Below are 27,721 nucleotides of genomic sequence, written 5' to 3' on the forward strand. Positions count from 1 at the left end.
ACGCCAGGACCAATTCTATAGCCCCTTTTCGTAGCATAAGCGCTACCTCCTGTTGTAGCACGCTCAGGTGGGGTTTAGGGTTGCTCTTGAATTGCAGGGAGTGCCCAAGCCTTACGGTGTCCAGCACCCACTGATCTGTGGTTATTTGCTCCCATTCGTCAACACAATGCGATACCCTGCCTCCCAGGACGTTCTGACGCCCGTCATTGTTGGTCTTTGGGCTTATCTCTCTCGACGACGAGTAGGCCGTGTTCTTCCTGGATGTCTGGTAGTCTCGGAGTCGCTTCGCCGCTTGCGAGGCCCGTCTGTAGCCCTGCGACAAATATGTCGGCCTATTGAAAGGCCTGTCTCTTGATGCTGAGAAACGGGAGTTCCCTGATGCTCCCTAAAGGGGCGAAAAGAACGAAAATTCCTTCCACTCGAGGGCACCCAAAGAGCGCGCCGTGTCAGAGTCCTCTTTCATGCCCTTTAAGGCCTCATCCACCTTTTCGCCGAACAGAAGGTCTCCCTCAAAGGGCATATCCAGCACCTTGTATTGCACCTCAGGTCTAAAGTTGGTGCATTTTAGCCACGCTTGCCTCCGTAGAACCACCCCGTTTTTGACTTGTTTAAATCCTGATTCCGCGAGGCCCACAGCGATGTTAATAGAATGATTTGAGGCCTCGTCACCTTCTTGGACGAGTAACATCACCGCCTTCCTATGTTCTACTGGAAGATGTTCAAGTATAGGTGCCAACCGGTGCCACATCTCTCGATCATATCTGGACATTATAGCCAGAGAGTTGGCGGCCTTCACTGTCGTCGCCCCCACCAACAACACTTTCTTGCCAAAGGCATCCTGTCTTCTGGCCTCGTTCTCCGGGGGGGTTGAGCATTTTAGCTGGGACCTAGCTTTTCTCGCCGCCGCCGCTGATACTACCGAGTATGGGGCTGGTTGGGAGGATAGACACTTGGGGGTGGATTCAGGAGCCTTAAATTTCTTCTCCAGCCTACCTTTAATTGCGGGCTCCGAGAAAGGATGACGCATCGTCTGTAAACCCTCCTGCCACACATGATCCAGGATGGGCACCGAGAAAACCGACCTCCTTCTCTTCCCCATGTGGTCGAATAGAAAACAGTCTTTTTTCTCTTCCTCCTGAGCTAATCCGAACTCGGTACACGCTTTGCTCATCATGGCGTGAAACGACCCAATGTCGTCCAGGGGGGACAGTTGAGCTGGGCTCCTTGGGGGTTCCAATTCTGCCTCTGACTCCCAGGTTGGATCCCTAGAGGGGGACAACGAAACCTCTGATAAGGACCCTCCTTCTGAGTCTGACAGCTCCCCTTCCTCCTGGCGTGCACCTGCGAGGCCCTCATGCGTCGGTACAGCCGTCGACATCGTCGTTGTTGGCTGGCGGGAAGGGCCAGGTTCGTCGACGGTCGATTTGGTCAGAGTCACCACCAGAGTTAATCTTTCGTCCAATTTCTTTAACAAGGTCTGCAATGTGGATAGAACTTCTAGTGATAGAACAGACTGCGGGTTAAGAAGAGGGGTTGTAACTGGAATATTAGTTCCACTGGAAAGAGTTAACCTGCTAACTCCTTGTAACCCGAGCTCTGCAGGCCCAGCTATCCTCACACACTCCTCTTCCACAGAGGACACCGACAAGGCCGCCTCTTGCTGCAGCACAGACTCTGGTAAAACCGTGTTGAATACCTCCGGTCGCTAGGCTTCTTGTGGGATCTCTGTCGACGAGGCTAAGGTCGGGCCAGCCGTCGTCGTAGCCACCACCTGTGCCATAACAATCGACGACACCAACTGTGTCATTGGTAGCGAGGGAGTCAACGATCTCCCCGCCGTCGACGACGGTGGTGCCTGTACAGTTCCTTGAGGCGTTCCCGCCTTTTTTGAACTTGGCCTGTGCTTCTCAGACTCTCTACTCGAGGATGATCTATGGTGATCACCTGAGGAGGAGTATTTCGACTTCTCCTTTCTCTACTTCTTAGACGATGGTGATGATGATGAGGTCTTCTTCAGCGAAGACTCCCTTGCGGAATGGCTTCCCGACGAACCTTTATCCGCCGGGCGTGGTTTCTTCAACGGGGGTTCGGCCGATGCCAAACGGCAGGGAGCCCCTGAGGATTTTGATGCCGAGGCCACACTGCGCGTGGAGCCTACCTCCGAAGGTGGGTACGCACCCGCTCCATCGCTCAACCAGGCCACTAACCGCTGACTCCGGTCTTTAAGAGTCTTTTGGGAGAAGCCCTTACATATGTCGCACTTGTCTGCCGAATGATGAGGGTGTAGACAATATATGCAGTCCATATGTCCATCTCCCTCATACACTTTCTTTAGCCCGCATGTAGCGCACGGGCGGAACAGAGCTTTTCCAGACATTAGGAAAAATACCACGAACAACCTTGACAAAACAATAGATGATGCGATGTGATCCCACTGCTTTGGAAGACGTCTGACATCTGAAGGGAGCCGCGGCGGCGCAGCATTTATACCTCCACGTCCTATTGGGGCATGCGTGGACAGCCTCAGGAACGACATGGGTAGGACACAAAAATGTCAAAGTTTTCCTAGGGAAAAACGGCTTTATAAATGTACCGAGTGTTCCCAGTCTGACGACGGGGAATATTCTAAGCATGTGAATCCATGAAAGATCCAATGCTGGAGAAAAAGCAAAAACCGTGAAAACATCTTGCTTGGGCTTCACTGTTGTCTTTAGGTGCTGCCTGGGGTGCAGGAGAGCTGAATAAAGAATAGTTATTTTCGTTCCCCACACAAGAGAGAGCGAGGAGGGAAAAAAAGGAGGGACTCATGCTGAGGACTCGGGTGAAACAAAAAGGTACTTACCTGCCTCCTGTGCGACTACTTAAAAAAGAAAAACCTTCATTGACACACATTATTTCAACACCCACTTGGAACAAATCAACCATGACAGTGTTGGACAGCGCCAAATAATCATCAATTTGCTTTCATTTAAACCATACAGCATTTTGTTTAGGAAAACCTGTATTCACTTTTGTTCGATCCCTAGTATCTATAGGCATTTGATTTCCCAAAATATATACTGACAATAAAGGTCATTCTGATACAATCTAACCAGAGCCTCACAAGTGTCATTGCTCGCATATACCACAAGTGGGTTCAGAAGTGGTATACACATGCTGTGACCTGCAAACAACTTAGTACTGAAACTACTAAGATAGTCATGAGATGCCCAGAGGCAAAACTAGCTCTGCAAGCCAATCCCGGCATAGGTTTAGACGTTCATAGTATTGAAGACCAGGTTGCACCAGCAGGAGTTTGGGCCACCTTTAAAGCCAGTCTAGAGATGCTCTCCACTTGTACATATGGGAGAAAAGTCTCCAAATTGTTGTACACATCGTTACACTCCACAGACGTGAAGGGTGGAGTTACACATGTAGACTACTGTGTGGGAGAAGGGAAACTCAAAGGAATTTTAGCCAATAATGGGTACAATGAATACCGCATACAGGTGGGAGACGCTATTGCCCAGTTTATCTGTGAGCTCATTTCTTACCCATCGGTTCAAGAAATCCCCTACCCATGAATCCACCATATGGGGTAGATGATGGTTCATACTTTATTTAAAAGGATGATTTACTGTACCAGATACAACACAGATCTACCTCATCATCCAGTCATGGATGGCAGTACATGCTCTATGCCTGAATGATGACAAAACCAAACTCATCATCCTGGGTACTTCCTCTAACCTCAAAAAATTAGACCACGAATAAACCTCCTTTATGATCGACGGTAATCCTATTAAAGTTGCCAAAGAGGTAAAAACTTTAGGCTTCTACCTTGATTCCACTCTATCATTCATTGAACAAGTAAATTCCATAACATCCGCCACTGCATATACATGCAAACTTATCAGAGCACATAAAACATTTTTATCTAAAGATAGTTGCATTATCCTTGCTAAAGCCCTCATCCTGTCCAAAGTGGACTACTGCAACTCTCTCTACATTGGCTGCAATAAGTACATTATTAAAAAAATCCAAACACTCCAAAATAATGCCCTCAGAGCTGCCCTGGGCATTACAAGGAGAGAGCACATCTCTGAGATCAGAAGGCACAATAATTGTCTCTCCACGAGCGACAAAATCCGGCTTAAAACTGCCTCGCTCACATACAAATGTTTGAATAATGCAGTCCCTTGTTACCTCAGTGTGAGATTTTGCAGAAAATCCTCAACCAGGCCCATAAGAACAGCTAACTCCAACTGCCTCACTGTCCCAAGATTTAAGCTGTCCAAGGTTGGGGCGTGCAGCTTTCCTGTAAAAGCTGCTCAGCTTTGGAACTCCTTGCCAACACCCTTACGAGCAGATCAACCATACATGAACTTCAGACAGAATCTCAGCATCTGGCTCAAGGCACACAACTAGTAAGGCCCTGTCACCTCCTTTCTGTATTATATTAGATTTCTGAGTGATTATCAAATTGCCTGTACACCGTCCTTCTGGTATAGGACACTCGCCTTTGTGATATTATGTAATTGCATCGTCTCTTGACACTACATAACTGGATCTTTTCGGGCTGTTGATTTGTATGTATGTATGTATGCCTTTGTAACCTAAGCTGCGAGTATTCCTGTAACTTCTGTGCCCTGATACCATTGGGTCCGGAGCGCAATATAAATAAATAAACAAACAAACCCAGCCTAAGTAGCGGCCAAACACATCACCTCACCTTTTTTTCAAAGGGAGCTCTTGAAAACCACCCATGCACATTTGAGTGCTGTATATCAGGGTGTGACTTAAACGCAGGATTATGTCCTATCAAGGTCCTATTGGCCCGAGATATATCACCACATCAAGACATATACAGAAATCTGTTTTATTTGTTGAACGATTCTAATCATTAATTCGTAGGTGCAATCCACACTCTCAACCTAACCATGGAAGACTCATTCACATGACCCTCCCACCTTGATTGGCATGATATGTCTACTTGATATGCACAGGCCTCATTGAGGCAACCAATAGGGGGAAGAGGTTGTTGATAGGCAAAGGGTCTTAGGAACAATGGAAAGAGGGCTAGGAAGAGGTTATGGGTTGGAAGGGGAAACGGGCAAAACACATTCTACTCTGCACACTCGTAACTCCTAGGGATTCTAGTATAGACTCATTCGGGTACACTTGCTTGCTTAATACTCATATTCATAATACTCTAGACATAGCCTTATACATTAATTATTATATCACCATTACCCTTCCTGCGACCTCGAGCACTTGCATTTACCCTGAGACTGTCTCCTGACACCTGCTCATATGCACCACCATACTGACTCATGAACATATGCTCAAACATAAACCAACCTCAATTGCCTTTTAACAATCATTAATATAATGTCATACTACATGAACAGTTCTACACGCTCAAACCCTCATGCTCACTGCCACGCTGTGCTTAACATTTGTTAAACCATCTGTCCTTGCACCCCATCAATGATCTTAGATAAGCAAACCATGTTGTGTCAAAAGAATGGCCCTCATTAGGACTCCGGCGGGAAACCATGGTGCTATTAGCACCATGGTCGATGCCGGAGTCCGCCATGGCGGAATGGGGAATTACCACCCCATTCCAAGGTTGGCGGGGCGGTAATTCCCCATGCCACCATGGCCCTTCCCCATTCCCATTTTTGCCACATAGGGCATAATGGGAATGGGGAAGGCGGTAAGTACTGTACCACAAATTGCAGTACCGTACTTACCTCGAGAGTCCGTTTGCGGGCCCCTACTTTAACGGCTGGTCAAGACCAGCCGTTAAGGTCGGGTCCCGCAAAGGGACCTCGTAGTAAGGCGTTAAGGGTTTAGCGGCACTGACACCTTTTACTGCGCTGTTAACCCCTTAACGCTAAGGTCCTAATGAGGGCCAATGTCTTTTAAGCTTCAGTCCGTGCCATATCTCTGTGACACTGAAATAAACGAAACAAATGCAATAGAGCATTTCTAAGGCACCAAAGCACTTGTTATTTCACATGATATATCGCACTCTCATGCACTTATCTGCTGCCTCTAGACCCGCGTGCGAGTCCAGAGGCCGTATGTTTCCCAGCAGTACTTAGTGTATCCAAACTCCCTGCTGGCGAGCTTTCCAGACCGTCCAGCCTAGCCCACTGTCCACCGCCACGGCCCCGCTGCTTTAAATGCTGCTTTAAATGACAAGGACAATGAAGCGGAATGCTCCCACATTCAGCGCCGCAGCCCCCGCTTCACAGAACCACATGGAACAAGGAGCAAAATGCTCTTCATCGCTGCGGCCCACGTGTGCCTCCGGTGCTGTTTCACAAGCACCTGTGCTGGGTCAATGGCCTCCTTATCTGCTTGCATGCGTGTGTGCGCGCACACAAACCTTCTGGGAAATGTAATCTTGCGTCGGAGTCAGAGGTTCTCATTGGTCTACATGTGGGCACTCTTGACAGTAGCCCCCCCCCCATCACCTCCAGAGCATGGTCTGGGATGTTCAGGACAGCGCCTATGGCATTGCCTAGCCTTCAATGGTGTATGTACTGTAATTAATCCAATGTTATGTTATGTTATGTACGTATGTACTTATTACGCGCCAAAATTATGTCCTCACTCCTGTCCCTGAGGTACTCTCTCTCTCTGTGGTATGGGGATGGCAGCTGCTACCTGATCCTGATACTGGGGGTGGCTATATTAGGGAGGATCACGTGGGGGAGACAACCCACTGGGAGAAGTGAGGATACCATTGGGAAAAGTCACATACCCCCTATTCCCTCTTGGGGATGTACCCTCCATTACTCAACCCTTTATTGCCTATTGCACCACTCATCCTCATCCATGTACTGCATCCAGTATTAATATTCCCTGACATGATAACTAGAGTAATACATTAATTACTGAGACGAGGAAGAGGCACGGAGCAGTAATGATTACTCCTGAAAGAATCCCATACAAGCTTCCTCAACAACACATACAGACTCACCTATCAACTAAATGAGAGTCCACCAGGCTGACTCGTTCTACCTGCTCCCAATCACTCGACTATCCGAGCTTCAGAAGAACAAGATCAGGGGAGCCAGTTTCTCTGTATTGGCTTCCAAGTGCTGGAACACTCTACCTTTGTGACTAAGATCTGAGCAATCTTACCGGGCCTTCAAGAAGCAACTAAAGACCTTATTGTTTTCCAAGAACTCTCCTCAACTGAGCGATGCCTGAAATCCCTCAGTCTACTGACAATATGTCCAAGGCTGTTTTACTGGCAACCTGCTCTACCTATGTATTCTGAAATATCTATGTCAAGGTCCCTTAATATAACCTGTAATCAGCACCTTGATGCCCCCGGGCCTAGGGCGCTTAATACATGAATAGATAAATAAATAAACTACTGAGACAAGGACGAGACAAAGAACAGTAAAGATCACTAAGGTCAGGAAAGCTACTCTGCTGTCTAGTCTTTGGAAACATTTTAATCAGACCGGGAAGTTTAATACCTGCGCAGCTGAACACAATGAGAGAGAGCTGCGGATGTTGAGCTGCACGAGCACCGGCCGGAACGTTGGGGGAGAAGTCGAAGCAGGAATCAGTACTGAAGCTAATCTGCCCCGCAGCAGAACGAACCGAAGTGCAGAGGACACGCTGCCTGAGAGAGAGAGGCAGCAGAAACCGAAGACCGGCACAGTGGAGGCGCACGCCGAGCTCACAGTCCGAAGAGAACAGAAGCAGAGAGGCTCGAGAGACACTTGGAGCACCTGGTAAGCCAAGGGAAGCAGTGAGGGTTACAGGGTTGCCTGAAAGTGTGCACTGCTTTGAAGTAGCTATCCGTAAGCAAAGTGAAGTATGTTAAGAAGCTAATAAATCTACAAGCTGTACCAAGAGTGAGCAAAGTGAGGTTTGTGAAGAAGCTAAAAGACCCAAAAAGCTATTCCACAAACGGGTCATTGAACCCGCATCTTTAAGGGACAGAGAGAGAAAACCGAGTAAAGGTGAGCGAACTTGGGAGAGGGGCAAAAGCCCAATATATGAAAGAGAGAACCTTTTTCAAGAAAGGATATCCCAACATTGGGCTGGTATTGTTTCATAGGTGAAAGAGAATTGGAATAAAGTTATGGTATGAAAGTGCTGGCAGGAGAGTACACCAGGTGAAGAGAATTAATGTATGGAAGTTCTGATAGGGGAAAATAACAGGTGAAGTTAAAATGTGTAAAAGAGTGTATGTCCTGGAAGGGGAGTATACCAGGTCAAATCAAGGGAATCCCAAAGAAGTCACATGCCCTAGGATCTTGAACTAAATTGAAACATGATTCTTTGTTTTGAACTTATCTGCAAAAAGGAACAGGGGTAAGGGAACTAATTCCCCGAGAACTGTGCATGTGCCACCTCTTGGACTACAAGAAACATGCATATTGGTAACAGGAACCTGGGGAAGGGAGCCATTCCATGGAACTGTGAACATTGTCCACTTGGAACTTTTTGGAGGGAGTTACATTTTTTCGTTGAATTGGAACTTTTGTGCACCTTGCGATCCATAGAGAATATTCTTTGCACCGTAGAGTTATTTTTTAGAGTCAGAGGGCCAGAGTAGGATTTCAGGCCAGAGTAAGATTTCAGACACAAGATGTATTTTTACTTTGGACATCTTGACAACGGACAGACCCCTTAGTTTGGTTGAGGTAGGAAAATACCTCCTAGGATAGGGATAGTAAGGCCCTCATGCAAGCCTTCGAACGTGATCCCCAAACAGGAAACAAACACCAGTACCACACATTCTTCCTCCAAACTGCACATCTCTCCAGGAGAGAAATCTGCAACCTTTTGATCTCCAGATGTTTCGGACTACAATTCCCTTCGTCTAGGACAAATCTCTATAGGACAGCACAAGCGGTCACACCATTGCAAGAATCATGCTAAACAAAGGGCTAGTAAGGTTGCAAAACAGACTTTATCTTGTTCACTTACCGTTTATAGTAGCAGTGTGCTGCTGACAACACCCAGTCATTTGTGATGAGAGAGCCACCACAAACGGCATGGCCCTTCAATCGCAGGCTGGCCTGCCAGGGCCATTCTCCTTCAGAAGCATCTTCGCCTCCCACGATCCTGCTACGTATCATTGGGACCCCACAAACTAGAAAGCAGAGAACAAGCTCCTGATTACCGTGCAATTCAAATCACAACCCCTTTTGCACTGGATTTCTATTACTTAATCATGGGTGGCAACATTTATTTTGGGAAAATTGTTAAGCTGTGGCATCCATCTTCAAGTATTACCGGTAACTATAAAGTATTTTTCTCCAAATATCAGATAGCAAATACAAAACCATAAAGAGGCTAGGGAATAAGCACAAATATTTTATTAATGGGCAGGTAGACATACTAAAATACCACCAAAATCATATAACTTAAAAAACATTTAAAAAATCACTCAAACATTCAACAATTAAATACTATTCAACATTGTCTGTACAACCTAACTCTACATCAACAAGGCCTAATCTAGCACATTTGTCTGGAGAACTCTATCAAGTTCCAGAGGACTCCTAAATCAACAGACATTGCTTATTTTCACTATTTATAAATGCCTACATACATAGCCTCTATGTGGCTCCATGCCATGGGTGACACCTACAGCCAGTCCTGGTTTTGCAAAGTACATGCTTTGATAGTGGTTTTGCCCCTTTGACAATATGGACCAACAAGTCCCTGCATAAGAACGGGAAGGTATGAAGTTGCTTAAGGGATGGGCTAGCTTGGTAGCCATGTACATTCCATGAGTGGCCTCCAAGTTGGACGCAATATGACTTCAGCGGAAGATGTGGCAGAATTTGGATAGTATAGTTAAATAGGGAGTGCCAGTTCTTCCATTTCTTCTTCAATATGTGTATTTAAAGAGTTTTGAAATGCACTGCACATCACCTTCAGGTTGCCTTAGATCCAATGTATAGATGCTGTGGAGACACACACATTAAAGTTTGGAGCAAATTAAAATACAACCTCATTTGAGGAATAATCCACTATGGAGTATTTTTTTTTAAATTGCTATCGTTCAAGTATATAGTGATCTGCCTTGCACTATCTTGAAAAGATCCGTTTTTAGAGGGTTCTGAAGTGCAGGTGATTTAGTCATATTCTCAGGTGAGGCTTATGTACCGTTTATACTCATACTTGCAGGTGTGCCTGAGCAAAAGATAAGGTGGCTCATTCCGAGTTTTCTGAGTTTGGTGGTATTTCAGCCGTAATACTGCCAACATTGGATACTGTTACTGTCAGTTGGTCCAGTGGGTTTACCCCCGGATTACAAGTGGCGGTAGGGCGAAGTTACTCCCCATTGTGGATTGTTGGAGGAATTATCACCAGCCAAATTACCACATGGTAATTCTGCCAATTTTTTTAGAAAAAATTTGAGGATTTACCTCTGGCATCATGCTGGCGGTAAATCCTCCACTTTTCCTACAAAAATCAACGTAATTCCAATGCTGGAAGTAAATCCTCCTAAAATCGGCACAATTTCCACGTGACAATTCCACTCATGGTAAATTCGCCAAAACTTGTAATTTGGCGATGTAGCAAAAATGGAGGTAATTCTGTTACCACCAAAAAAGTGTAGATAATGGAATTACTGCCAATTTTTACCACACTGCCAAACTCAGAATCAGCCCCAAAGTAACTACATTGCTGAAGGACCAAATGGAACAAAACATAAGGCTAAGAAAAGACAATAGCGCTTAGACGGATGGAATGGCATGGGTACTGTGACGAATTCCAAGGTATTGTGACTGCTTCCATGAGGGAAGCCCCTTCCCATGAGGCCAGGAAGTTGATGATGCTACGTGATAGTCCCCCTGGGGGCGGTACTCAGCAGGTGGATCTCATGGGGAGGGTTGCCAACCACGCGATCAGTGACGATTGCTTTGGGAGAACACAGTATTCCCCTCCTTCCTTTCACCCCATTCAGTGCCCTGTGATCCCCCACACCTCCATCTATTTATGTAGAGTTGAGGAAACCAAGTAATTTAAAAACACAGAGACAAAGAAGCGTGACACTGAACTCTATGGTGATCATCAGTTCAGTAGTGAGACGAGGAGGAATGCACGGAGTAATGAGGAATACTTGTAGGAACCAAAACATACAGTCTAGTTGTTGGAGACTGCCTTTTGGTTACCCGTTGTACAAGTTTGGGGAAGGACTAGATAATTTGTCAAGCCTCCGCCCAAGGAACCAAGAGCTGGAGACTGAGAGACACGAGGAGAAGCTGCAGACCGGTGTGACAGTGAAACAGAGCCGTTGTCTTCTGAAGCGCTGACAGTGAAACAGTGTGACAGTGTGACAGTGAAACAGAGCCGTTGTCTTTGGAAGTGCTGACAAGAACCAGCAGACCATGGGAAACTAGAGAACATCCAAGTATGCAAGAGACTTGGGATGCCTCCTGGAGAGAAGCCACATAGCCTGAATCACTGAAACCGAAGAAGAGACGCGGCCGACAGCGAGAGCTGGTAGAAGAGGTCCGGATGGTCCCCCAGAGAGTCGGAAGAGCCAGAGCAGGACGCCATGCAACCGGAACCCAAAAGCAAAGTGCAAGTGCTGCCTGGGTCCATGAGAGGGATTGTGAACCAAAAGAGGGCAATCCAAGGAGGGTTTGAGACCCAAACAAAAAGACTGATGAAACGTGGGTCTAGGACCCTAACAGAAGAACGAGTTACTTACCAACTGTAACGTTCTTTCGATTGGATGTTCCTCCCACGTATTCCTCATTTTATGAAATTTGTATCCCAGCTTCAGCTGCTTCGGAATTTTTTTTCAACAGGGGGTGCTGTGTTAGAGACCGCGGAGTTGAAGTCACCCGAGGGCCGCCGTCAGGCATCGATGTCATCTGCTGTATAAAGGGCTCGAGCAGCCCCCGTTACATCAGTTCTGTTTTTACGGTGTTCATGGTCGCATCAGCTGGTCAGGTTTTAAGTCCTCAGGCGCTTTAGGAAGTTAGAGTGCAACTGGCGTAAACTGTACAGAGGGGTAGGATGGAAGGGTTGATGAGGAATACGTGGGAGAAACGCCCAATCGAAAGAACGTTACAGTTGGGAAGTAACTTGTTCTTTGAATGGATTGTGTCCTCCTACGTATTTCTCATTTTATGAGAGACTCCCATAGCGGTGGTAATTTTGGAGGTGGGAGTACTAGAAATTTTAATCAGAGACTGAAAGAAGGACAGCTTTTGCAAATAGTCCTCCTTGATATGAAGTAGAATCAAAGCAGTAATGCTTTACAAAGGTGTGCATTGACGACCAGGGGGCCGTAGCACAAATATCCTGCACCGGGACACCCCTCTGAAGAGCCGTGGAAGTTTCCATGCCTCTGGTTGAATGAGCCCTTAATCCATCTGGAGGTTCTTTCCCAGCTAGTTTATAGCATTCAGAAATAGCTAGAATTATCCGTCTGGATAGAGTTTGCTTAGATACTGCAAGGCCAAATTTGTGCCCAGTATATGCAACGAATAGTTGGTCACATTATCAGAGATTTGCCAATCTGGAAATGTAGAATTTGAGAGCCCTTTTTGGGTCTAGTCTATGCAACCTTTCCTCTTCCTTACTAGCGTGAGGTGGAGGATAAAAGGAAGGTAAGACAATTTTTTGTGACAGGTGAAAATCAGACACTATTTTAGGCAAGAAAGATGGTTTGACTTTTAGAATAACCTTGTCCCTATGGAAAATGGTGCGAGGAGGCTTACAAGAAAGTGCCTGCAACTCACTTACCCTGCGGGCTGATGTTATAGCCACTAACACAATTGTCTTAAGAGTGAGCAGTCTTAATGGACAAGAATGTAAAGCTTATAAAGGAGAACACATGAGAAATTTTAAGACTAGATTTAAATCCCAGATGAGCACCTGAAAAGGTGTTGGAGGGTATACATTTGTCAGCCCTTTCAAGAATGACTAAAGGCATTTTAAAATAGGACACCTCTTTCAAGGAGCGCTTAAAGATAGATAGCACTGCCAAGTAACCTTTTATAGTTCCAACTTGGAGCCCCAAATTGGCTAAGTGTAAGAGAAAAGAAAGTATTGTTCGAGTATTACAAAGAAATGGATCCACATTCTTATCCCTGCACCAGTAACTGAACTTGTTCCAACGACACAGATACAGGGATTTTGTTGCTGGCCTTCTGGCCGAAAGCAAAATCTCCATTACGTCATCCCGGAGGTCCCAATCCTTATAGCTTAGCCTCTCAGAAACCATGCGTGAAGGCTGAGTGTCTTGACCTCTGGATGGAGAACCTGACCTTCCTCTTGTGAGAGAAGATCCTCTCTTTGTGGAAGACATATTGGTGGGCAGATGGACATGTCCAGAAGGTCCGGGTACCACGTCCTCCTGGCCCAATCCGGGGCAATTAGGATCATGGTTTTCCTGAACGTTCTCAACCTCCTGATTACGTGAAGAATCACGGGGACTGGAGGAGACGCATAAAGGAGTGGAAATACCCAGTCCACTACGAACGCGTCCCTTAGAGCTCCTCTTGGGGGAAATTCCCTTGAGCAATACAGTTCGCACTTCCGGTTGGTTCCGGTCGCGAACAGATCCACTTGAGGGGTTCCCAAAAGGTCAAAGATCTCTTGAAGGATTTCCTGAGCTAGTTCCCACTCGTGGGAGACTGTGCTCTGCATGCTCAGAGCATCTGCCGCCGTGTTTAGCCGACGAGGTGAACTGCCAATGGAGAGATTCCTTCTTGCATTGCCCAGAACCAGAGCTGCATTGCCTCTCTGCACAGTGGAAGTGATCCTACGCCCCCTCTTTTGTTGAGGTAGTACATGGCCACTGTGTTGTCTGTCTTTATCAGGGCATTCTTTCCCTGTACAGAGGACAGAAAAGCCTTCAGCGCTAGTCTGATTGCTCTCAGCTCCAAAAGGTTGATGTGTAGTTTGGACTCTGATGGAGACGAACGACTGCTGATTGTCAGATTGTTGGTGTGGGCTCCCCACCCCGTGAGTGAGGCGTCTGTCACTACCGTTATCTCCGGCCATGGTTGCCAAAAAGGTCCCCTCTTGAGGATATCCTCCTTGCAAGCCCACCATCGGAGAACTTGAGCCAGCAGAACGTGGTGAGCTCTCTCCTCAAGAGGTGAGGCTTTCCCTGAGGAAGTGTCCAGGATCGCTCCAATGAATTGGAGTTTTTGGCTTGGAATCATTTGTGACTTCTTGTAATTGAGGGAGAAGCCCAGACTGTGTAAGAAGTGGCAGGTCAAGGCCAGATGTTCCTGGGCTCGTTCGGATTAACTCGCCCTGATTAGCCAATCGTCCAGATAAGGGTAGACGTGAATCCCCTTCTTCTGATACTCGCTGCCACCACATCCATCAGTTTGGTGAAAACACTTGGGACGGAGGTCAGCCCAAATGGTAGAAACCGAAACTGATAATGAGAAGCACCGATTGCGAATCTCAGGTACTTTCTGTGCTTGAGATGGATTGGCACATGAAAGTGAGCATCCTGAAGGTCCAATGAAACCAGCCAGTCCTGAAGCTGAAGAGCCTGAAGGAACTGAGAAAGGGTCACCATCTTGAACTTGTCCTTCCTGAGGAACTTCTTCAAGCTTCTGAAGTCCAAGATGGGTCTCAATCCTCCGTCCTTTTTTCAGATGAGAAAATAGGGGGAGTACCAACCCTTGTTCCTCTCCGCTACAGGTACATGTTCTATTTCGCCTTTCTCTAGCAGTGTTAAAATCTCCTGCACAAGGAGCTGGTCTGGACTTTTTACAGAGTTGGCTCCCAGTGGATGATTTTGAGGTCTTTATCTCTAGTGCCCAGGCATCTAACGTAATGCCCCGCCATTCGTCCAGATACCGAGTGATTCTGCCTCCTACCAGGGTATGTGGGTTAAGACCGCAAAGGGCTTTGCAGCGGCTGCAGCAGTGGCTGAGGAGGTAGTAGCCTCTGCTGTGGCTGATCTAGCACCTCTCCCTTTTCTACCACGAAAGGGGTTTCTCTGTTGGCCTCTCTGAATGGCCTGCCCCCTCCCTTTTCCAAAAGAGGAATGGAAGCGAAAGGGGTGACTCTTCCAGGAAGATGAGCCTGCGTAAGAGTATTGTTGAGGTTGCCTTATAGCGGCGCTGAGTGATTTTGCTGCCGCTTTCGAGGTCTGAAGCTTCTCCAAGCTCTCGTCCGTCTTGCTGCCAGACAACCTCAAGCCGTCAAAAGGCATATTAAGTAATCTAGACTGCACACCAGATTTCCTTAGCCATGCGAATCTGCGCAAGACCGTGCTAGATGCCATGGGCCTGCTTATACTATCCGCAGTGTCCAAACCTGACTGAAGGCATTCCTCCATAGACTCTTTACCATCCTTCACTATAGCCAGGAAACCAACCCGTTCCTCACCTTCCGGGATGCGTTCAGCCGCTGATGACATGCAGTCCCACAGGGTATAAGTAAATCTTGCTAATGTGCAAGTTACATTAGTTGATTTCATGCCCATGCTGCCCGAAGAAAAAGCTTTCCGGGCCCAAGCATCAACTTTTATATCGTCCCTGTCTGGTGGTATTGATGGGTAAGCTGATTGCCTAGTGAAAGTTGCAGCTTGCACCACTAGACTTTCAGGAGATAGATGTTTGGATAAATATTCTGGATATGATAAAGCTGGCCTATATTTTGGTACCAGTTTCTTATTTACTGCTTCAATCGAATCAGGAGTATTCCAATTTACCATTACCCTTTTTTGTGGTGCTTTATGGAATGGGAGAACAGGATCTTTTAAGGGACCCTCAATCAGGATGTCAGTCATGTCATCCTGGTCAAAATCCGGGGAAGCTGCTTTCCAGCCCATAAAATCAATGACCCTTCCCATAAGATTCCTATAACTGGGATCAGCATGATCTGTCGGATCTGGCCTTTCAAAATTCACTTCAGGTGAAGTGTCTACGCCACTGGCATTTTGGAGACAGTCATAAAGGTCTGTTATTTTAGACTGTGTCAACGTCATTTTTGTCAGCGGTCTCGACGCTATGGTCGTCAACGGTGTCGAGTCGAGTATTGACGTCGATGTTGATTCCGTTAGCCCCGATTTATGCACCGGAGGCTTAGACTTAGTGCGAGGCATAGGGGAACTTTCCCTTGAAGACACTCTGGACGCTTTTTCAACCCTTGCGTGTTTAGATCTTGATTTTCCTGTGTCACTTTTAGAGTGAGTAGAGGCATGATCACCACGCGACAACTTCGAGGGGGTCTGGGCCGCTTTCTCGAATATTTTAAGCATTGAAGCCCTGAAGGCCTCCCATTTTTCTGGGGAATCGTGCTTTGATGGCTAAGATACTCTCCTCTCAGAAGAGGACGAGGAGGAAGAAGACCTATGACGTCGCTTTTTTGACTTTTTAGTCGAAGACGAGGAAGATTTCCTCGAGCGACTCTCCGATCCCGACCTCCTCGACTCGTGACGAGATTTTCTACCGGATTCATCGGAATCCTCTTGTCTTTTCGAAGACATATTTCTCCTCCCCCACCGCCAGCTTACCTCTGCGTTCCCTAAGAGCCTTATTTGACATCGCCTGACATGACCCGCACTCATCAACCCGATGGTCTGGGCTGAGGCACCAGAGGCAATTCCGATGGGGGTCGGTTATAGACATCTTCCTGCCACACTTCAGGCATTTTTTTAACCCTGTCTTGGGTGTGGAGGGAGTTGAAGACGAGGACATCGTCGAAGAAATTCTTGATGCGCCGTTCGTAACACGAAGCAGTTGTGTCGGGAAAACTGAACTGACGTAACGGGTGCTGCTCGAGCCCTTTATACAGCGGATGTCGGTGACACCCGACGGCGGCCCTCAAGGGACTTCGACTCTGCGGTCTTGAACACATCGCCCCTTGGTGAACATTTTTTCCAAAGCAGCTGCAGCTGGGATACGAATATCAAAACATGAGGAATACGTGGGAGGACACATTCCATTTGAAATATAAGGACGCAAATATAAAATGCATCTGTAGGCACTTGGCAGGAGAGTAAACCAAGTGCCCCGGAATGCCAATATAAAAGGGGTTTGGACACGAGGCGATTTAAGGGTTATAACATATGGGTTAAACACCCTAAGAGAAACACAAGAGCCCCAATACGTGCCGCACCAGTAGACACATGGCAGAAGAGTAAACCAAGTGCCCCGAAAGATTGAAACAAAGGGGTCTGGGACCCAAGCGAACAACAGAGACAAAGCCAGAATAATTGGCTGGAAACCTGAAAATATCAAAAGGAGAGATCATTCAGGATGTGCTTGGCACCGGCTGTTAGGCAGAATCATATGCAGTACCCTTTGGGAACACTACACACAATTAAGACTACAAGTGTAAGTACAATTTCAATTTTGGTACAAGCCTGTACTTCACAGTAATGTGGTAGCAGTGGCTGTGCAGCCAGACGTATCTCAAGAGTAAAGTGAGCAGTAGAAAAAGTTACACAAAGGACCAACAAATACAGTGATTCAAACAAACACTTACTCAAGGTTTCTTGGTAAAAGTATATACATTTGTTTACACAGTAATATGGAAAACATTCCACTACTAAGAACAGCTCAATATCACAATCTAATATACTACAATACACAACCAATCAGTTTCTGAATAAGTTCAGCTTCCCTGAAGTGGGAGCAAAATGGCACTTCAGTTACTTTAAAAAGGGGTAAAAAGACAAGGCTATAATAATCAACAGCACAAATACTTCCATAGGCAGGGCAAAGGGTTTCAGTTCACTACAACCAGCAATTCAATTCAATAGGCCTGGGCCAAAGTCAATGGTTCAGAATCTTGTATAGGATAGCACAGTTCTGGTAGTAAAAGAAGAGTTTGGTCAGACGAAAAGTTAGATGTTGGTTTAGGGAAGGACAAGCCTTCGAAGTCAGGAAAGTTTCACAAACTTTCACCATGGCCGAAAAGATTTCTGGACCGCATTTGCACAGTACCTTTAAAGTGAGGAAGAGCTGTAGCTGGCAGTTTGAGCAGATCTTGCTGTTCCTGAGCTTCAGTCCTGGGGACAAGAAGGAGGACGTCGGGACGTTCCTGCACTGCCCAGGGAAGAGGCCACGAGCTTGGCAAAATGTCGGTTTAAGGTATGAGTGCCTTAAAGTCCACAAGCTCGTTTCCTTCCCCCAGGCTATCCGGTTTTCAACAGCACTCTGAAGAAAATTCGACCGGGATGGGGACGGTGTCCAGGTGGCTTGAGAGTTAGTTGTTCCCACCAAACTCAAGGGAAGAAGTTAACCTTGAAGGGCTTCTCTGTCGATGGAGTTTCAGGCAATTTGGACCTGCAGCAGGGCTTCACCGGTCGTCCAGGAGTTGCAGCAGTTATCTTCCTTCAGCTCGTCTTCGGTTCTTTCGTTCCAGTGGTCGACTCTGCGTTCCAAGTCCCAGAGACCTGCTTTTAAACAGTTTCCCCCATTCATTCCAGCCTGGCTGTCACTCGCACAGCAGGGTGGCTGTCCTTGCCTGACAGCCAGCCGCCCAATCACGCCATAGTGCATTCAGGTCTCCTAGGAGACTAAGCACAAGGAGTTTTGGGCACCTTCCTCACATCCTGTCCAATCCAGACACTCAGGCGCCAGAGGAGGGCTTCAGCACTGAAGCCCGCCAAAGGACAACAAACAAAGGGACCAAACCTGGTTTGGCGTGCAGAGTTAAACACAAGAAGGACCTTTCCAAAAAGAAATGGCAAAAAAAGTTGACAGGAGTCTGTTTTTACAGATAGGTCTTGGGCGCCATATTAAAAAACATGGCTGACCCGATTTTTAGCTAACGTTGTTCGTGGCCGGGAAAAATCATGGTAGTTTGATCTAAATCACTGCCACCAGTCATTTCAAGTAGGAAAGGGTAACATTTGACTGTTACATGAGTGTTTTGACTCGGGATGCTAGGCAACCCCTCCAGCACTCTATAGGAAGATAGTGTGCGCTGGGTCTGTAAATTTAAGGAGACTAGAAAAGTCAATTAAACTTAACATGCTCTGGGAGACAGTAGTCAGTTCCAGAGAAGGTATTTAAACCTTGGGGAGGCTGAAAGACATCCCTGTGTCACTGCACTGAGAGTGCTGTGTAACGCACAGAAAAAGATGATGCCTATGGACTTGTGTTAAAACTACATAACCAAAGAACACAAAAGTAAAACACACATCAAAATACACGGAAGAGTGGGAAAAAAAGGCTCACACTCTTCCCAGGTAAAAAATCAAATACTAGAAATCCAGCAAAGTTGCTGGGGGTCTCAAAAGGTAAGGGAAATTAGCACATTCTTGAGAATTCTCCCTAACACAGGCCACTATCTCAGGAGAAAGAATGGGATAACAAACACATCAGAAAAGCTGGAACAAACATTATAATGTATCCTATTTGGAACAGTGCATGGCAGGAGAGTACACCTGGTCTGTTCAGTTGGATATTGAGGGGAGAAGGGGTAGAAAACCTACATCAGTCAATTACCAGGGTCTAGGAACCATATGAGGTTGAGGGAGTCCCACAAAAGATACGCACACAGGTCTGGGACCCAAACAAGAGCAAAGAAACATAATCAGAGAGTTGAGGCCCAGAACAAGTCAGAGACAGTCTAGAGGGATCTGGGATCTATGTGAAAGAGAAAGCAACTGTGAAAATCTGAAACCAAGGGCCAAGGACCCATTGCCAAAGGAAGAGACTGTCATAGCACAAACCCCACATGAATGAGAGTACTGGGTCTCCTACTATAGGGAAACTTTCCTCCTGAGAACAGTGCCCAGGGGTATAAAAGCTACCTTTAGGCTAATGGCTCAGGTGAAAACGCAGTAGGTTGCACTATCAAGCTGCAAAAGAAAGCACAAACTTAATGAATATATGTGTTTGTAACACAGACAGTTTATAGTTATCTAACATTTCCCATACATTCTTAGCCTACCGGAATATGCGCTTGATGATTATTGAACCTATATTGCAGATGCCGTCTACCTTTGTATAGTTCCAAGAATCAGTAAACAATAATTCCAAGACAATCATAAATCCAGAAGTTTGAATATATGAAGTTCCAAAAAACCAGACGACACAAGGACGCACTTTGGCTTTCTATACCAGGATGTAACAAGGGCGCAACTAACAATGTTCATCTGAGTCCATGTAATTTAGGGAAGGCAGTTGACTGTCCAAAAATAGTTCTTGCAACACTGTTTTAAAGTTAATCCATATGGTAATCCATATCAGGCAAAGTAAATTATCCAGCAAACTGTTGAGCATTCACAATAACTTGGGCCAATCAAACAGTACCAGGAGAACCATAGACAATCCATTCTTTATGGCAGAAGTACAAATCCGGTGACCAGGAAGACAAGCCAATAATCCCAAGCAAACAATACAGCAAGGGTCATGCAGAGAGAAATCCAAAAGGAGTATAGCAATAGATGTGGTATCCAGAAAAGCAATTTGGAAACACACAAACAGCAAAAACAGATCACCTTGACGGTTTAGGAGCAACAGTATCGCGGGCCGTGTAGTCTCTTATTCTGCATCAGAGAAATGACAGTCACCGCTAGCCGCGCACCTGTAGTACGTGGTGATGTCACAGGCTGTGGCGCTACACGGCAGGGGGACCTGGATATAGTAGTGCGGTACATTAGGGGACAAGACCAGCATCTCCCAAGCCTCCAGGGAAGTTGCCAGTCCGGCCACATAGTGCAGCGGTAACAAGTATGTGTTGGTATCACGATAGTACCCCTCCACAAAGAACACCATCACCTAAGAGGTACATGGGATGCATGAAAGAGACATAATAGTTGAGGAGCATGTATAATGGAAATAGGTTCCCACATGCAATCTTCCGGACCATCGCCTTTCCATTCAATAAGGTACTAGAGAACACCCTTCCATACATGCATGTCGAGTATGGATTGGACTACATACTCGTCAGCCCCTCTCCAAGATAGGGGAGGAGGTTTATGTGTGAGTCGTGTGCCTTCCAAAAAGGGTTCAACAAACTAACATGAAAAACAGGATGCACACGCCATCTTGCGGGAATCTGTAAATTGACAGTGACTGGATTAACACAGGAAAGGATTTCATATGGAACAACAAACTTGGGTAAGATCTTTCTTTTACCCTGGATGTGTAAATGTGCCGTAGAGAGCCAGACTTTATCACCAGGTACATACACAGGAGCAGGCAACCTTTTCCGATCAGCAAAATCGTGCATGGCGGAGATGACAGTAAACCTCTTTATGAAGACGCATAAGGGTACGTAACCAGTCATCTGTAGCAGTTACGGAATCTGGAAGAGGAGGAAGTATTGGCAAGATATGTGGATGATGACCATATTATGCATAGAATGGGGAGCAGTCAACAGAAGAGTGGTATGAATTGTTGTATGCAAATTCAGCAGCTCCTAGTACCGACAACCATTTAAATTGATATTGAAGACACAAGCAACAAAGGTATAGTTCTAATATAGCATTGGCCCTTTCTGTGTGCCCATTGGTTTGTGGATGGTAAAATGAGGAGTATACTTTACATTGTGAAACCTGAGGAAGTCCTCAGATCTACTTCCTTTGTATCCTCTGCGCAGTGGGCCAGGGAAATGAAATCGCTATTGGATCCTGACCCTGGGGACGGAGAAGTGAGGGAGGATCACCTGGGTGGAGGGTTCTTGGGAAAGAGGAATTCAATTTCCTCAGATGAGATGCTGTATTTGCATGACCCATAGAACACACACCTTCTGGACTTCCTGGTCCATATCGCGGCGGGGCTTGTATTCATTACTACTCCCAACATGGGCGTGTCACATGACTCGCCTCGCACCGGCCTTACGTCGAACACAGCACGTTCCATAAATATGCCACGCCCCCGTGGGCCCGCGCGTCTCAACGCTATCATCAGGTAATGACTAGACGTGTGTTTGCTGCTCGACGAATTCTCTATTTCCTAGTTCCTGGTCCCTAATTCTTCTCCTTCCACCCTTCCCTTCGAAATTGCTCCTGGAATCCTCGCATATTAGCGACCATTACCTCCTTCCTGGACATACTGTACCCGCGAGTATCCTGGAACTCTGAACGCACGCTGGAGTCGGAGAAGACTCGTGCGAGCCTATACAGGAACCGATCCGCCCGCAAGAATAATCTTTCCACAGAACTGAGCAAGAAGCAATCTCAGGTGAGACAGGGGAGATTTACGACAGTTTGAGACGCCAGACGACCGACACTGATACCGTAATTGAGAAAGCAGTCCAGGATCTCATGCGTGGCATGCAAGAACAAACAACTGAGGTGCAAAACTTAAAAGCGGAGAATGCCGCATTAAAGCAACTTGTCTTATCTCACGACTCCGCTAACAAGGAGAGTGTTTTACTGGGTGGAGTGGTAGACAAGTATGCTGGCTCTGCAAAATCCCTACGTGGATTCCTGGACTCCTGCTTGGTGCATTTTCCCTTTAAGCCCTACTATTTTTCAACTTCCAGGGCAAAGGTGGGCTTCATAATCTCACACCTCGCAGGGAATGCACTGACCTGGGCTACTCCACTAGTCAACTCAGGAGATGCCCTCTTGGATGATTATGATGGATTTATACAGGCACTCAAAACCATGTTCGATCGCCCAGAACAGGTTTATAGTGCCCAGGAATGGTTGCTTGATTTCCGACAAGGATCCCAGGATATGCTAACGTTTGTTACTAGATTCAAACAATTGGCCAAGGAAGCAGATTGGAACTCGTAAGCAAGTTTTACTCTCTTCCGTAGGGGTATAAACGAAGATATAAAGGATGAATTAGCCAGAGTGGCTCGTCCTAGCTCATTCCAGGCTCTTATGGATCTAGCCATGCAAATAGACTTCCGAATCCAGGAAAGAAAGGCTGAAAGAAGAAAGACCAAGATGCCTTTCCAAAGGAGTTCCCTTGAGGCTTCAGTAAAAATTGATCCTGTTCCAAACCCTGACATTGACCCGGAACCCATGCAAATAGGAGCCTTCCATGGACCTATTTCCCCACAAGAAAGGACGAGAAGGATCCACACAGGCTTGTGCATGTATTGTGCCTCGGATAAACATCTGGTTAGAGAATGCCCTCTAGCCCCTCCACGGCGTTCGGGAAACGCCAGCTCCCGATCCTAGATGGAGTGAGGTGTCGGGAGAGATGTTTGCTCCACATCTATTCCATCCTTGAACTCTCCTGGACAGAACAATCTAGTGAATCTCCAAGCCTTCTTATCGTTATCAAAGAAGGAGACCTACCCCATTCTGGCCCTGGTGGATTTTGGGGCTATGGGAGTATTCATCGATCAAGATTGGGTCTTTAAGAACCGTATTCCATATGAAGCCCGGAGCATAATGCAACCTATGGAGGCGATTGATGGTAGACCCCTCAGTTCTGGACCCATATCCTTACAGACCAAGGAAATACAACTTTCAATAAACCATCACCATGAACTGATCAAGTTTGATATCATCAAATCAACCCACTACCCCATGGTACTGCGCATGCCCTGGCTGCAGAAGCACAATCCATGCATCAATGGGACAGCAGGATCCTTATTTCTGGGTTCAGAGTATTGTCTATCTCATTGTTTGTCCCCAAGTCCTTCCTTGATGTCGTCCAATACTACTTCAACAGATCAACGAGAGACACTCATGGTTTCCAACATCATTCAGGTCCCAAAGGCCTATCAGGATTATGCTGATGTGTTTTCAAACACCATAGTACATGCTCTACCCCCTCACAGTCCCGAAGACTGCGCCATAGACACAGAGCCTTCAACAGTGATTCCCTTTGGGAGGATGTTCATCCTATTCGAACCGGAAAAAAAAGCCCTCCGAGAATACTTGGATACCAACCTTGAAAACGGCACCATAAGACCATCGAAATTCCCAACCGGAGCCTCGCTGTTCTTTGTTCCCAAGAAGGACACCAAAGAACTGAGACCATGTCTCGATTACCAATGTACCCTCAAGGACCGTTACCCCTTACCCTTGATCTCGGATATCCTGGAAGCAGTAAGAGGAGCTGTAATCTTCACAAAACTGGATCTCAGAGGTGCCTATCATCTGATTCGTATTAAGGAAGGAGACGAATGGAAGACAGCCTTTAGAACACCCTTTGGACATTACAAATACCTGATCATGCCCTTTGGACTTGCTAATGTAACGCTCACCTGACTCCCACGGAGGCGCTGGCCTGGTTCGCGCTGCCGTGACCTCTTCTAAGGTGATGCGCAGGGTTCGGAAGACGGACTGGACCGGGCCCCCAAATCTGGCTTGTCTGGCTCGCAGAAGTATCCTTCTGTAGGCGAAAATAGGGGATTAACTGTCTGCGGGGTAATGCAATCGGCCTCCCACTTTCCCCTCTCACCCTCCTCGAAACCCTTCAGTGATTCCTTGTAGCGTCTCACCTTAGGGTCTGGAAGGACGAGCTCTCCATCCTGCTTCTGGTGCAGGGGCGCGTTGGTATCCAGTTACTTCACTGGATTTTCGGATTGGTGAGAACCAAACTTGCTTGGCTTCCAGGTAAGTTTTATGATAAGAGGTTCCCCTTGTGTCCATGCATTAATGTACTAATGCTAGTGTGCCCATAGGGGCCGGGGTACGGAATGCCGGGGAACAGGCACCGACCCGAGATGAGAGGTGAAATCCTTGTAGAAATCAGGTAAGTCTTTAATGAGCGTTTTTTGGTAATGTCTTTTCATTCGCTCATTAACGCTGATGTCTCTTTTTCCCCTTAGGGGCCGGGGTCCGGAAATGCCAGGATGCGGCACGGACCCGAAATGGACAGGGAATTAATCAGCAGGTAAGTCTTAACATGGAGATTTAGCTTTCCTTACTCCCTTCTCTCTCTCACCTTTTGTTCTGGTCTTTTTCTCCCTAGGCGCTGGGGCGTGACTGAAAATCCGGGAGATCGCTGCTGAACATGGAGGCGCCCTGTAAAGGTGAGTGGAATGCGGCGCTGCAGCGATCGACGCGATGAGCTTTTAAATAAAAGTCTTCCTTTTCAGGATTGTCGGCGAGATGTCTCCGGGATGCGGTTTTAGCAGGTAAGGAGTTTTCCTTCTTCTGTTCTCTTCTTCTCTTCCTTTGCAGGTGATTCAGGATGCTGGCAGGCGTGGCAGAAGTGAGGATGCAGGAGCAGACACGGTGAGCGTCCAGCTGCTAGATGCAGAACAACGCGAAGCACGTGTGGCTGTTCGGGTGGGGTTTAAATAGCCTTGGAAGAAGTTCCAGGTATGTATCCTTCCTCCAATCAGGTATGTATCCTTCCCTGACCATGCCCGGATGGTAAATTAGTCCCACAGGTAAAGTAGTTCCTTTCAGGCCTCAAGGAGGCCGGGATCCTGCAGCATGGTCTGCATCAGGTAAGTGCACCCAAGCACTCCCATAATGAGCCTGGCGCCTATGGCGCCAGGACTGATGTCTTTTATGAGCCTAGCGCCATAGGCACCCGGACACTGTCCAAAGGGCCCCTATATGGGGTTGCTGGGTCCTTCCTTGGGGACTGGATGTCCGCTTTCGGGGACGCAGGGCTTGAACCGGCTCCCCGGGAGCGGGCATCATGACAGCACTCCCCCCCAAGGCCCCTCCCAAGGTTGTTCCCTCCGGGGGTTTTGGTTTGTCTGGGAAGAGTCGGTGGAATTTCCTGACTAATCGAGGTGCATGCACATGGTCGCTGGGTTCTCACGACCTCTCCTGAGGTCCGTACCCCTTCCAATCAATTAGGTAGAACAGTTTTGACCTAAACATTTTTGAGTCTAAAATGTTCTTCACTTCGAATTCGGGCTCCCCATCTATTACAATAGGTTCTGGAGGTTTGAGTAGTCGGGTTCCAGGTACCACTGGTTTCAGAAGTGACACATGAAACACAGGGTGAAATCGCATACTAGCTGGTAAATCAAGTTTAACAGCCACTGGGTTAATTATTGCCGTAATAGAATAAGGTCCCAGATATTTTGGGTTAAAAGTTCGAGGCCCTTTGGGTGGTAGATTTCTGGTAGCTAACCACACTTGATCCCCAATCTGATACGGAGGTACTTCACTCCGATGTAAATCAGCATTCTCCTTGTATTTTCTCTTGGCTTGTTGTAAATGTGTAGTTGCCTCTTTAAAGGCTTGGGTAATTGTAGAATGCAGATGTTCTACTGCAGGCATTCCAAGATTCTGAGGTGAGTCAAGGTTTGAGGTTCGAGGGTGATGCCCAAACAAAGTATAAAAAGGACTGTGGCCAGTTCCAGAGTGTACCGAATTATTATATGCGTATTCGGCTATCCAAAGAATGTCTTTCCAGTTGCTTTCAGATTGCTGTAACATACACCGTAAGTACTGCTCAAGGGTCCTCTCGGTCTGACCATCGGTCTGAGGGTGGTGACTGGTCGATAATCTTACGTCGATCTGCGCCATTTGACAACATTTGCGCCAGAAGTGGGAAATGAATTGGCTTCCCCGGTCAGAGATTAGTATAGATGGGAATCCATGTAGCCGAACAATATTTTCAAGGAATTCTTTGGCTAGGACAGAAGCTGAAGGTAAACCTTTCAAAGGAATAAAGTGGGCCATTTTGGAAAACAAAATCACAATTACCAGAATAGTATTGTACCCCGATCAAGGAGGAAGGTCCGTAATAAAATCCATTGATAGGGTGTGCCAGGGTGCTGGCGGTATGTCTAGAGGTTGAAGGAGACCGACTGGTCTTTTCTTTTGACTTTTATTTTGGGCGCAAACACCACAGGACATCACAAAAGATTTAACATCTTTTTGTCAAGAGGGCCACCAAAATTGTCGTTTCACCTTTTCCTCTGTCTTGGCAATACCGGGGTGTCCCTCTATTAATGTATCATGATAACCGGAAATAACTAGTTTGTGTAATTCCTTATGTGGCAGGAATAAGCGTCCTTGGAAATAAGGTAAACCATTATCTATGGTAAAGTCTGATCCCTTTTGTATCCAATCCTGTAAAGTTGTAGGATCCAGGAGTTGTTTCACTCTGGCTTGAATGTCTTCAAGCGTCTGTAACGAAGTCATGCCTAGAATCCTCTGTTCGGGAATTATTGGTACTGGTTCTGAGTTTGTATCAGATTCTCCCTTTCCAATTCGGAATAAGGCGTCTGCTTTGCCATTCGTGCAGCCAGGTCGATAGGTAATCACGAAATCAAATTCAGCGAAAAACAAAGCTCATCGGAGCTGCCGTGATGACTGAGACTTGGCGGTTTTCAAATACTGTAAATTCCGGTGATCAGTGATCACTGTGGTGGTATGTCGAGCGCCAAGCAGATAATGCCGCCAGGCTTCAAAAGCGGACTTAATGGCTAACAGTTCTTTGTCCGTGATTGCATAATTAACCTTGGGTGCCGAGAATTTTCTGGACCAAAATGCTACGGGATGCAGTTGGTTGGATTCGGGATCTCTTTAGGACAGGACAGCTCCCATGGCTAGGCTGGATGCGTCAGTCTCGACGACATAAGGGAGATCTGGACGCGGGTGTTTCAATATAGGTGCGGAGGTAAACTTAGCTTTTAAATCCTGAAAGGCCTGCTCGGCTTCTTCAGACCATTCAAAACGTTTATTTTTCCTCAAGAGTGCAGTAATGGGTTGTACCACGCGTGAGAATTCCGGGATAAACCTGCGATAGAAATTGGCAAAGCCGAGCATGCTTTGAACCCCTTTTACAGAGCTAGGTGATGGCCATTTGAGGATGGCATCCACTTTCCTTGAGTCCATTCGGACTCCTTTGGGTGTCAGGATGAAACCTAGAAACTCGACTTCTGTGGTATGGAAAACACATTTCTCCAATTTAGC

General features: G+C 46.7%; 1 protein-coding gene across 1 annotated transcript in view; it reads right to left on the minus strand.

The window, feature by feature from the left end:
• LOC138580912 (serine protease 27-like) overlaps positions 1-27,721 on the minus strand; it is a 622,848-nt gene that overhangs the window by 320,454 nt on the left and 274,673 nt on the right. The window contains exon 3 of the mRNA XM_069651843.1: positions 8,947-9,112. Coding sequence (XP_069507944.1) covers positions 8,947-9,112 — 166 coding nt within the window. The remainder of the gene's footprint in view (positions 1-8,946; positions 9,113-27,721) is intronic.

This window comes from Ambystoma mexicanum, chromosome 3p, assembly GCF_040938575.1.
Source record: "Ambystoma mexicanum isolate Mex_15411 chromosome 3p, UKY_AmexF1_1, whole genome shotgun sequence".
NCBI classification, from domain to species: Eukaryota; Metazoa; Chordata; class Amphibia; order Caudata; family Ambystomatidae; genus Ambystoma; species Ambystoma mexicanum.